The following is a 12,052-nucleotide window of genomic DNA, read 5'->3' as shown; positions in this document are numbered from 1 at the left end:
TTAACTGGCTTGTCACTTTGATAGTCTGCTATGCAAATGTAGTTTACATTCATTAGCCTAAATTTGTGTACTTCAGTCAAACTTGTTCGTGCATGGAGCATTGCACATGTTAAAAGTAGGCATGTAGAACTCTGACTGCAGTTTTAGTTTTGTTTGTTTTTTTGGAAAGTGTAAGCCCAGTTTTCTTTCACCCAAAGTAAATTCCTGCTGTTGTTTTCTATTACAACAAAGCTGGGGTGTTTATGGAGATGCTTGAGTGGAAACTGCATAGACAGCTGTGAGTAGTTTGGTAAAATTATCCTGGCTGGTTACTGCAGATGATAGTCTTTCACTTGGACATTTTGAACTAAATTTAAGAGCTGTCAAAATTGGTTCAGTCAAAATTGTTTCTGTTTTAGCTGGAGGTCTAATAGGTCTATAGTGAATAGTGGAGCTACACCACCAGATTTTTTTTTGTTTTTTTTTGTTTAAGCTTGTTAGGTAATTCAGTTTTTCCAGATAAAAATTGTGCCACTCCAAAATTAAGTCAGTTATAGCTCTTCCTCCCTTCCTTTGTATTTTTAAGAGTCATATAAATGCTCACATGAGTGACTAGGAAGTTTTGGGAATGCACTTCTTTTAAATTGGTTTGAAGTCATATATAAATTGTGCATTCGGGTGAGAGTGCGTGAGTAATAAGCGGCCTTTGTGTCTCTCTCTCTAGTCCTTTGTCTGCTCTTGTAGCACTGGCTTCCTGACTGTCTGCACACGATCTGGTCGCTTTGGTTTGAGAGCCTTCTCCGACTCCATCTACAAATATTTTCCTTTAGCTCTCCACCACAGCAGCTTCCCAGTATCTAACAGGGCCGTGATTTGGCTCTACATCTATACATGGTTCTGGGGAATCTTCTAAATGCTTTGTCTCACTCTGTGCTCAGGACATGACATTAGAAAGCACCCCTGAGATGTGCTGTAATAATAAACAGACAGTGTAACATAGTCTCATGTTATAGTTTCAAGCAAAATTCACTTGAGGAATGACCCTGAAATGTTAGAATATTTTAATCAGCTGAGCTGTGATTTTTTGGGCCATCCCAGTGCAAACAACAGATAAATCCCATGAAGTCAACAGTTACAGAAATGTAAGTGAGACAGAATCTAGAACACTGTTTCTAGATTCAGTGGGCACAATTAAAGACTCTACTTTCATCACCTCAGGTATCTACAGTAATCACAGTATCCTTCTGTGTTTGGCTTAGCAGGAAAACACAATTGCTGCGGAATGGCACATGCTGAGTGTTTAGTAACAGACACTACATATTGCTTTCTAGAATTTGGGAACAAATTTAAATATGGCATTCCCCACTGATTTAAGGCAAATGTAGAAAAGATGGGTGTGTAAAATGATAGGTATTTCAGTTTCACACCACAGTAACATGCAAAATAACTTTATGAGAGACTTGAGGAGAACTGGCTCATGTATTTACTTTTTAAATATAATCTCAGGGTAGATAAAATATATCCTCTCTGAACATTTTCACATCCTAAATGTATAGTCAGATAATGGGTATTATGTGGAATGAGAAAGAAGAAGGTAATGGGGAAGAAAAAAGGAAAGGAGGCCGCTAGTCTAATCTCACCCTTTAGATCATTCCTAAATCAAGTTGTTGTCTCATTTCCTTTTGTGCCTCTTTTGTGTAATAGAAATACATTTCTGAAAACAGCCTGTTGCTATTATTTTTAAAACATATTTTAGGTTTACATATGAAATAGCTCCAGTGTTCGTTGTCATGGAGGAGATCCTTCTCAAGAAAATGCATGAAATGGTTGGATGGGGAGAAATGGAAACAGATGGTATATTTTCTCCTGGTAAGTAGACAGGAAAATACCCTTGCCATGGGCCTGATCTGAAGCCCAAGCAAATCAATGAGAGTCTTTCCATTAAGTTCACTCACTTTTGGATCAGGCTCCATATGAAAACTGCATTAGGTTTGTTTTAGGGATGAGCAAAGTAGCTCAGATAAAATAGGCAGCAACTTGAACCTTCCCTTTAATCTAAAAGCAATCTTGAACTGAACTTTTTTGCAGTTTGTAATAATATGGTTAAATTATTTAAAACACTATTTATAATTTCAAAATATTGTTAATAGCAATCATGTAAATAAAAAATGACAGGATAAAGAAGAAGAAGAAGGTTACTGCAATGTTATAGGACAGTGAAAACTTTCTCAGAATAAAAATCCACAAAGCTTCTCCGAATTCAATTTTACATCAAGCTAATTCTCAGAAAGCACCCTCTGGTACAGTGATGCAATAAGAATAGAGAAAGAAATGAACCTCTCAGAAATGAGAATTTGGACAATTCTGAATCAAGCTCCTTAATTCGATGAAGTGAGCTGTAGCTCACGAAAGCTTATGCTCAAATAAATTGGTTAGTCTCTAAGGTGCCACAAGTATTCCTTTTCTTTTTAATTCCCTCTGTTTCTGTTTGGGACTAGGACATGGTGGGTTGGGGGAAAGAAGAGGAGACTTGCAATCAAATTTGCCTGACAAGCATGAATCTTAAGAGGTCCATCAAACTGGGATGCCTAATGGTGAATCTCATCAAATCTGTGGAAGCCTGGAGAAGTGCACAAGGGATTAAATGGTGGGGAGAAAATTCTATGGCCAAGATTTGACTGGTATTCTATACACATATCCTGCAGTCAAAATGGGCAGTCAGCTGGTGAATTGCAAATTGCTGGGTCATTAAGGAATCAAAATTAAGCCAATGGAGGTATGCTAATTCATACTAGTTGAGTATCTGACCCTATGATGCAATGATGTAAAATTTAAATTCCCAGGAGGAATAAGCTATTCAATCCAAAGCAGAAATATTTGTTTCCTTTTCATGCTGTTAGGTGGGACCATATCAAACCTCTACAGTGTTCTTGTGGCTCGTTATAAGCGGTTTCCTGAGATTAAAACCAAAGGCATGGCAGCACTTCCACACATTGCACTGTTTGTTTCTGAACATGTAAGTACAGAATTATAGTATGTCTATGTAAAATAGCTTGGCTGTGCTAGATTCAGTACTGAATCTTGAAAATCAGTATTTAAATATTCAGACTACTGAAATATATGAGCTGGAAATGAAATGAAATACTTCTGGAGGAAGTTTGAGTGAGATTTCCAAAAGTGCCTATGTGATTTAGGAGCACCTGTCCCATTGCAAGTCATTAGTGCTTGTTTTTACAGTCTAAGTCACACAGGCTCTTTTGAAAATCCCCTCTTGTGACTTTAGGCACAGCTCTGAGGAAGTGGTGTGGTGTAAGCTGCACCAGGACTAGCCCTGGAAATCACTGGGTTTGTCTACACAGCAATTAAAAAGCTCATATGTGGTGGAAGGGTCCCAGAGTTCGAGCTGCAGCTCAAGCCCAAATTTAAAAATGTTGTTAAGATGATGTTTTAAAAAAAGTGAATGGTACAGAGTTTAAGCGTAGAAGTTTCTGGTTGTCAGGGAATAATGTACACATTATCAAGGGGTACTGTCAAGGTTCCTTCCCCACTCTGAAATCTAGGGTACAGATGTGGGGACCTGCATGAAAAACCCCCTAAGCTTATTTTTACCAGCTTAGGTTAAAACTTGCGCAAGGTACAAACTGTTTTACCTTTGTCCCTGGACCTTATTGCTGCCACCACCAAGCGTCTAACAAAAATAACAGGGAAAGAACTCACTTGGAAATGTCTTTCCCCCCAAAATCCCCCCAAGCCCTACACCCCCTTTCCTGGGGAAGGTTTGACAAAAATCCTCACCAATTGGCATAGGTGAACACAGACCCAAACCCTTGGATCTTAAGAACAATATAAAAACAATCAGGTTCTTAAAAGAAGAATTTTAATTAAAGAAAAAGTAAAAGAATCACCTCTGTAAAATCAGGATGGTAAATACCTTACAGGGTAATCAGATTCAAAACATAGAGAATCCCTCTAGGCAAAACCTTAAGTTACAAAAAGACACCAAAACAGGAATATACCTTCCATTCAGCACAACTTACTTTATCAGCCGTTTAAACAAAACAGAATCTAACACATATCTAACTAGATTGCTTACTAACTCTTTACAGGAGTTCTGACCTGCATTCCTGCTCTGGTTCCGGCAAAAGCAACACACAGACAGAGAGAACCCTTTGTTCCCCCCCTTCCAGCTTTGAAAGTATCTTCTCTCCTCATTGGTCATTTTGGTCAGGTGCCAGCGAGGTTATCTTAGCTTCTGAACCCTTTACAGGTGAAAAGGTTTTTCCTCTGGCCAGGAGGAATTTAAAGGTGTTTACCCTTCCATTTATATTTATGACAGGTGCGAAGTTCGGTTTAAGATCAGATGGCATAAGGAATACATGATCTGCAGTATCCCAGATTGGGGGTAAAAGGTTAACAGGTCAAAGTATAGACATTGAGATATGAGGGTATGTTGTTCATATAATGGCTATGTTCAGGTGTGGAGTATAATGAGTGGATATGATGATGAGGATGGATTGACCATCGTTTGGTGAGATTTAACGTTTAGCGAGTTTCTGGTTCCAGTTCATATAGTCCAACCGAAAAAGTCTCTTGGTCCCTTTCTCGTAGTCGATGCACAATGTCGCTCTGGCTCACGCCTCCTGGTACTGTCTGTGGCCGATGATGTGTTCGACGTAAATGTCCCTGGACCATCAGATGATGTCTGAGACCATGAGGTGCTGCATGAGCCGTGCGTAGCGTCAACTGATCCCACAGGTCCGCAGCACACGCTCATTGCAGGGGTCCCAGGCGCCCAGGGCTCTGACGATCAGGGCACCCATCTGCACCTCGTAGCCCTTCGCTCTCAGGGTATCAGTCAGGGGAGCATACTTTTCCAACTTACGAGCTCGGGCTTCACAAAAGGCCAGGGTCCTGTTCTCAAAGGAGACCGTGATGTCGATGAGGATGATCTTTTTCTGGGCCTCGTCAGTGACGATGACATCAGATCGCAGCTGGCTGTCAGTACCAGGGATGGTGCAGTTCATGGCGACCTCCCCCAGGCGTGGTTCGATGGCTTTCACCAGGCAGTTCTGGATGGCGTTGTGGCGCACTACAATTAAACAGCCCTTCAAGCCCTAGTCATTTGGTATGGGCCAGCTGGGGGTGTCTAAGTGTAGTGTGGACATAGACATTGTGACTCAGAAATGTATCTCTCAGTCACAGTTCCTCCCCTGTTATCCTCTAGCTTTAGAAGAAGGGATAGTAATTTCCTGCTGACCTGCACCAGCAGTAATTTATCACACTCCCTGCACTGGTACTTTGGGGTGATGGAGCCCGGCCTTACCTATTCCAACCCACTGCTTTTGGTGTGAGGATGGGCAAGTAACAGGACGAACACCACCCATTCACTGCTATGTGCATACACAAAGTTCAGATTTCATACCCAGGTGGTATCTGGAAGAAGTTCACTCCTTCCTACTCCCTTATGCAGGTGCATTGTACAAGTCACAATCTGGTCCTTGGAATTTTTTTCCCCATGTGTATAACTCAAAAACAGTGGCACTTTTCCAAGTGAAACTTTCTAGGGGTCTGATGATTGATATCAATGGAAGTGTTTCCATGGACCTCAGTGGGCTTTGGATCAGGCCTCGGGTGCCTACTCTTCCCTGATTAGTCTGCAGACAAATGTGCATATATACAATTTAAAAATAAGAGTTTGAATATTGTCATTGTACATGCACAGTATGAAACTTCAGCTACATTTATATTTACACTATTGTTATGGAATTGAGGCATAATGTAAATGCAGAATATTGATGTTGGTTGCTCAGGTGTGGCTTTGTGTTATTTAATTTGGAGTGTTCCACAGTTGCAAAAGTTGTTCACTCTGCTACTCTGGCAGTACAGAATGAAATCAGTAGAGCTTTCAGTGTTTTTTAAAATCTCATTCATTTTTCTCATAAAAATAATCTGTTACATGGATGTTAACAGAGGACAGTCTAGATTATTTTTAAACCTTTATTAACAATGCAGAAATATTATGCAAAAAATGGGACATGTGAAATTCCAAATGCTATTTATCATTGTAGCTGTATGTTGGTTCAGATTTGTGTTTCCTATTTAATTGTAAACTTGAGATCAGGCAGCAAAATAGTACAAAAATAACCCACTATTTACCCTGTAATTAAATATATTTACCATGCAGCCCATAACTTAAATAATCAATGATCATATAAGCACATGATTCTCCTAATGATTAACATAACTGCCATAAATCTAATAAATAATCTCAAGCATATTGTACACATTCCTAAAGCTTTGTTTGCCAGAAGCTGGGAATGAGCAACAGGGGATGGATCACTTGATGATTACCTGTTCTGTTCATTCCCTCTGCGGCACCTGGCATTGACCACTGTCAGAAGACAGGATACTGGGCTAGATGGACCTTTGGTCTGACCTAGTAGGGCCATTCTTCTGTCTAACAGAGAATAGTTGCTTAGTAAATTACTGAATATCATGTCTAATGACACTAGCTAGGAATTAAAAAAATGTACAGACTATCAGCAGTCAGGGCAAATAATTATCTCCACTCGGATCAGGAAGTAAACTCCCTATACAGCATAGCACAGTTAGGAGCATGATGGGAGGATTAGACAGGATTTGATGGACTCTTGGTAAATTTCAGCATGCCCATTCTTATATTCTTAAGTGTCATCACAACACCTGAGCCATAACATACTTTATATTTCCCTAGGGCAGAAAAAATAATGGTGCCACCCATAAATTGTATGTACTTCGTATTCACTGGTTTCGGAGTAGCAGCCGTGTTAGTCTGTATTCTCAAAAAGAAAAGGAGTACTTGTGGCACCTTAGAGAGTAACAGATTTATTAGAGCATAAGCTTTTGTGAGCTACAGCTCACTTCATCGGATCCATTCAGTGGAAAATACAATGGGGAGATTTATATACACAGAGAACATGAAACAATGGGTGTTACCATTCACACTGTAAGGAGAGTGATCACTTAAGGTGAGCTATAACCAGCAGGAGAGCTGGGGGGGGGCTTTTGTAGTGATAATCAAGGTGGGCCATTTCCAGTAGTTGACAAGAACGTCTGAGGAACAGTGGAGGGTGGAGGGGGGGAATAAACATGGGGAAATAGTTTTACTTTGTGTAATGACCCATCCACTCCCAGTCTCTATTCAAGCCTAAGTTAATTGTATCCAGTTTGCAAATTAATTCCAATTCAGCAGTCTCTTGTTGGAGTCTGTTTTTGAAGTTTTTTTGTTGGAGAATTGCAACTTTTAGGTCTGTAATCGAGTGACCAAAGAGATTGAAGTGTTCTCCAACTGGATTTTGAATGTTATAATTCTTGACGTCTGATTTGTGTCCATTTATTCTTTTACGTAGAGACTGTCCAGTTTGACCAATGTACATGGCAGAGGGGCATTGCTGGCACATGATGGCATATATCCCATTGGTAGATGTGCAGGTGAACGAGCCTCTGATAGTGTGGCTGATGTGATTAGGTCCTATGATGGTGTCTCCTGAATAGATATGTGGAAACAGTTGGCAACGGGCTTTGTTGCAAGGATAGGTTCCTGGGTTAGTGGTTCTGTTGTGTGGTGTGTGGTTGCTGGTGAGTATTTGCTTCAGGTTGGGGGGGCTGTCTGTAAGCAAGGACTGGCCTGTCTCCCAAGATCTGTGAGAGTGATGGGTCGTCCTTCAGGATAGGTTGTAGATCATTGATGATGCATTGGAGAGGTTTTAGTTGGGGGCTGAATGTGATGGCTAGTGGCGTTCTGTTATTTTCTTTGTTGGGCCTGTCCTGTAGTAGGTGACTTCTGGCTCTGTCAATCTGTTTCTTCACTTCAGCAGGTGGGTATTGTAGTTGTAAGAATGTTTGATAGAGATCTTGTAGTTGTTTGTCTCTGTCTGGGGGTTGGAGCAAATGCGGTTGTATCGTAGAGCTTGTCTGTAGACAATGGATCGTGTGGTGTGGTCTGGATGAAAGCTGGAGGCATGTAGGTAGGAATAACGGTCTGTTGGTAATAGCTCACCTCAGATGTTCTTGTCAACTGCTGGAAATGGCCCACCTTGATTATCACTCCAAAAGGTTTTTTTCCTCCCCGCTCTCCTGCTGGTAATAGCTCACCTTAAGCGATCACTCTGGTTACAGTGTGTATGGTAACACTCATTGTTTCATGTTCTCTATGTATATAAATCTCCCCACTGTATTTTCCACTGAATGCATCCGATGAAGTGAGCTGTAGCTTACAAAAGCTTATGTTCAAATAAATTTGTTAGTCTCTAAGGTGCCACAAGTCCTCCTTTTCTTTTTGTGTACACAGTATCCAACAAAACTCCCTTATAAACTTTTTCTTTTTTCTTTTTTAAGAGCCATTATTCAGTTAAGAAAGCTGCAGCAGTCCTTGGAATTGGGACAGATAATGTAATTGCAGTAAAGTGTGATGAAAGGTAAGCCCCTTAATGTCTTCCAGTAAATGTTTTTTTCTGAATTTAACCTTCTCTTGTGCCAATTGCTCTTGTGTCTATTGCTTAAGGGGAACTGTACTTTATAAAATGATCTTGAGCTACAGCTAAAGCAGAATTTATTAGATGCAAAATATGGGTCACTTACGAATACAGAGCCAAATTTGTAGGTCCTTATTCAGTATTTACTCGGTCTCTATTTAGACAAATAAATGATGTCAGTGGGAGTTGTGCCTGAGTAACCCAGGGAGTAAAACTAAAGGGCCAGTTCTACAAACTTCATTCCAATAGTAATACTACTTGACTAGTTGCCAAGTAACATACTATTTAACACGGGTAAAGGTGGCTGAACCTGTCTCTAAGTAAAAATTTCAAAATGGGCCCAGATGTAAGGTTAGACAGAGGTTTTACTACTAACCCTGTTTAAGGAGCAAGACATGCTGAGCCACCACCTTTCAGGGAAGGAAATTGGACCTCAGAGAGGCATAATTCCTTCCCTTATTTTACCTAACTTCATAAAAGTACAGTAATTTGCTACTGGCCCATGCCAGTAACAAATTAATGCCAGCTGAGCTATGCTGGCCAATGTACTGTGGGGTGGAACCAAGTGTCCACACATTCCTGCCTTCTCTGCCCATTTCCCACCTATCTGCTTGGGGGAAGTGGGGTAACAGGCTTTCCCCACATGCTTAGTACCAAGTGCAAGGACTTGTATATAGTGGCAGATAGATCCGACTCCCTTTCATACCTGTGTTGCCTCGACCAGCAGTTCTCAGCTGGGGGTTCCCCGCCCCCTAGGGGTCCATGATCCCTTTCAAGGTGGCCGTGGGGCCCGCAGTGGGGCTGAAGCCCCAAACCTGGCATCCCCCCACAGCGCTGAATCCTGGAGCCCTGAGCCCTGATGCTCCCTGTGGGGCAGAAGCCCTGAGCCCATGGGCAGAGTTGGGGACATGGAGGGCATTGCCACCCGCCGGCCAAATTGCAGCGCAAGATCATGGCAACCCCCGGCCCCCATCTCCCCTCCCTGGCTCCTGGCCAGGTCAGAGGTGGGAGCCGGAGCCTGGCAGTGCGGGGTAGGTGCTGCTCTGGCTGGTGCCATGGAGCAGTTAGCAGCAGCAGCGTTCCCTCCTCTCCTGCTGGTGCCCCAGATTGAAGCTGCTGCTCAGCCCCATTTGTTCTCGCAGAGGCAGCCGGTAAGAACCCCCCCTCTCCCTGCACTCTGAGCTACCCCCCGGCCTGCACACAGCCCCTAGCTATCCCCTGCCTGCACACAGCTCATAGTAGCCCTCTCCCTGCACCCTGAACTACCTCCCTCCCTACACACAGCCCCAATACCCCCTCCCTACAACCTGAGCTGCCCCCTGCCTGCACACAGCCCCTAGCCACCCCCTCCCTGCACCCTGAGCTACCCCACTGCCTGCACTCAGCTACCCCCTCCCTGCACATTGGGCTACCTCCTGTCTGAACACAGCCCCTAGCTATCCCCCTCCCTGCACACTGACCTGTTTTTAACTTTCTGAGCTAAGCCCCCCACCTTTGAGTTACTATTTTTGGTTGACCCCCCCCCTCCCCCGCCCCAACCCAGACAGTCTGGGTGGCCTGTTGAGGTGAGTTGGGATGGAGATGGCACTCCCTCCCTGGACCCCACCATGCAGACGTGGCTCAAGACCCGCTGGCCCCTATTCCCCCCCCCCGCCTCGGGGCAATAGAACTCAAACTACACCTATGCCAAAGGCCCCGCCCCAAGGCCCCTCTTCCCACACTGGGCTCTGGAGCTTTTATAGTATGTCAAGGGGGCCCCAGAGAGAAAAAGGTTGAGAAGCCCTAGCCTAGACCACAACTTGGTCCACCTTTAAACTTATTCTTTCTAATGCCATCGTCTCTTCACCTGAATAGCTTTCATTTTATTTGTTTACTTGGGGAGCAAGGCTGTTGAATTTTTTTTTTTTTTTTTTGCTAGTGTTTGGGAAGAGGACTATGTAGGAGTTTGTAGTTATGTTTCTTTTCCATATTTTGCTCTGGGACTAAATGAAGGCATGTATGAGGGCATTTCTGTAATTCTGTGTCTGATACATTCTTGTTAAGAGGCCTCTGGGCCTCAGGTATTGGTGTTGAGAAATTAAAATTGATTTCTTTATTACTTAGGAGTACTGTAACATTGTAGTATGGTGATGTGGAAGAGAAAACCCATTATCTTTACTGTGATAATGCTGTGTAATAATTGATGTACTATAGTATCAGATTGGTAATGGAGTTTTTAAAAGATATCTGTTACATAATGGATGCAAAGGGAGAGTTAAGTTTAAGCTTCAATGTTGTGGGGGGGGAGTTGTTGTTGTTTTCATGTTTCTTTTACTGGTTATTGCAGTGTCTCCTAAAAGCTACAGGCCCCCAAGCTGTAATCTTTCTTTTTATACAGCGGAAGATTATTCTACATAGTTTAAAGATTGAGAAATTTCAAACAGTAAACAATATACATGTGATAATGAGATGTTAAGTGAGTTCAAAGGAAATGTGTCAAGGCACATAAAAGTGCATGATTATATAATAGCATATCTCTAAAAGTACCTGATTTTCAGAAATCTATATGTTGTTCGTATGAGTCTTTAAAACACACCTGTTTTTGTTGTTGTTGTTACAGGCAATAGGTAACCCATGACAACTCCACAAAAATTACATCACTGCCTAAATTGGTTTGATGCCTTTCTCTGAAAATTGTTTGTCTGTTCAGAAAATCTGTAGAAGACCCATTTAAATGATGCTATAAATCCAGATGGATCCTTAGCTAAAACCACAGTTCCTACTGAAAAAAGAAAAGGAGGACTTGTGGCACCTTAGAGACTAACAAATTTATTTGAGCATAAGCTTTCGTGAGCTACAGCTCACTGAGTTCAGTGTGATTTGCACACGTATATCCGAATACAGATGTAGTCATAATTCAACGGCTGTGGCAGATTCAAAAATAGAAAAGTGTTTTTATTTCCCTGAACAAAAAGTATGTAAAGGCCAAGATTCTCAAATCGGGTTGCCTAAAGTTAGGAGTATACACAGAAATGTAAAAGCCTAAGTAAAAGTGGGCTGATTTCCAGAGATACTGAGTATTTGTCACTACTCCAGCTAAAATCACTGGGAGCTACAGGTTCTCACTACTAGAACCAAATGATATTTTTTTATAGACATTTTGAAGATATTTTCATGGGATCTGTCCTTTTTCAAGAACATTTTTTCCCTTTCATTTTTGGCAAAAACAAGAAAATTTTGACAAAAATGATTTTTTTTTTTTTGGTTTTAAATTTTTTTTTGGTATGCTTCTCGGGGTATCAAGGACTGTGAGTCACCTTGTTAACCTCCCTCCCCCCAGCCCTAATCCTACACCCCTCCAGTGAGAGGGAGAATTGCCTGTTTTCTCTGTCAGCTTCCTGACACCACCAGTCTGTTAGCCACCCAAACAGTCTTCTTTGCACTATGCCAGCCCTTACTGTGCCTTGCAGGTTAACAATCGGTGAGCCCCAGGCTCAAAGCCACTTTGAAGCATCCTCCTTTATAGCTTTTCATTGAACGCTCACAGGAATACCAGGTCTTCTGTTCTCCAGGGAACAGTG

The 12,052-nt window shown here is 42.1% G+C and overlaps 1 protein-coding gene across 1 annotated transcript in view; it reads left to right on the top strand.

The window, feature by feature from the left end:
- LOC144260144 (glutamate decarboxylase 1-like) overlaps window positions 1-12,052 on the top strand; it is a 47,062-nt gene that overhangs the window by 19,085 nt on the left and 15,925 nt on the right. Inside the window, exons 6-8 of the mRNA XM_077808704.1 lie at window positions 1,736-1,848; window positions 2,880-2,995; window positions 8,356-8,435. Of these exons, the coding sequence (XP_077664830.1) occupies window positions 1,736-1,848; window positions 2,880-2,995; window positions 8,356-8,435 (309 nt within the window). The remainder of the gene's footprint in view (window positions 1-1,735; window positions 1,849-2,879; window positions 2,996-8,355; window positions 8,436-12,052) is intronic.

Source organism: Eretmochelys imbricata, chromosome 2, assembly GCF_965152235.1.
Source record: "Eretmochelys imbricata isolate rEreImb1 chromosome 2, rEreImb1.hap1, whole genome shotgun sequence".
Classification (NCBI taxonomy): Eukaryota; Metazoa; Chordata; order Testudines; family Cheloniidae; genus Eretmochelys; species Eretmochelys imbricata.
The sequence above is the reverse complement of the archived record's forward strand: the minus strand, read 5'-3'. Positions and strand labels throughout refer to the sequence as shown.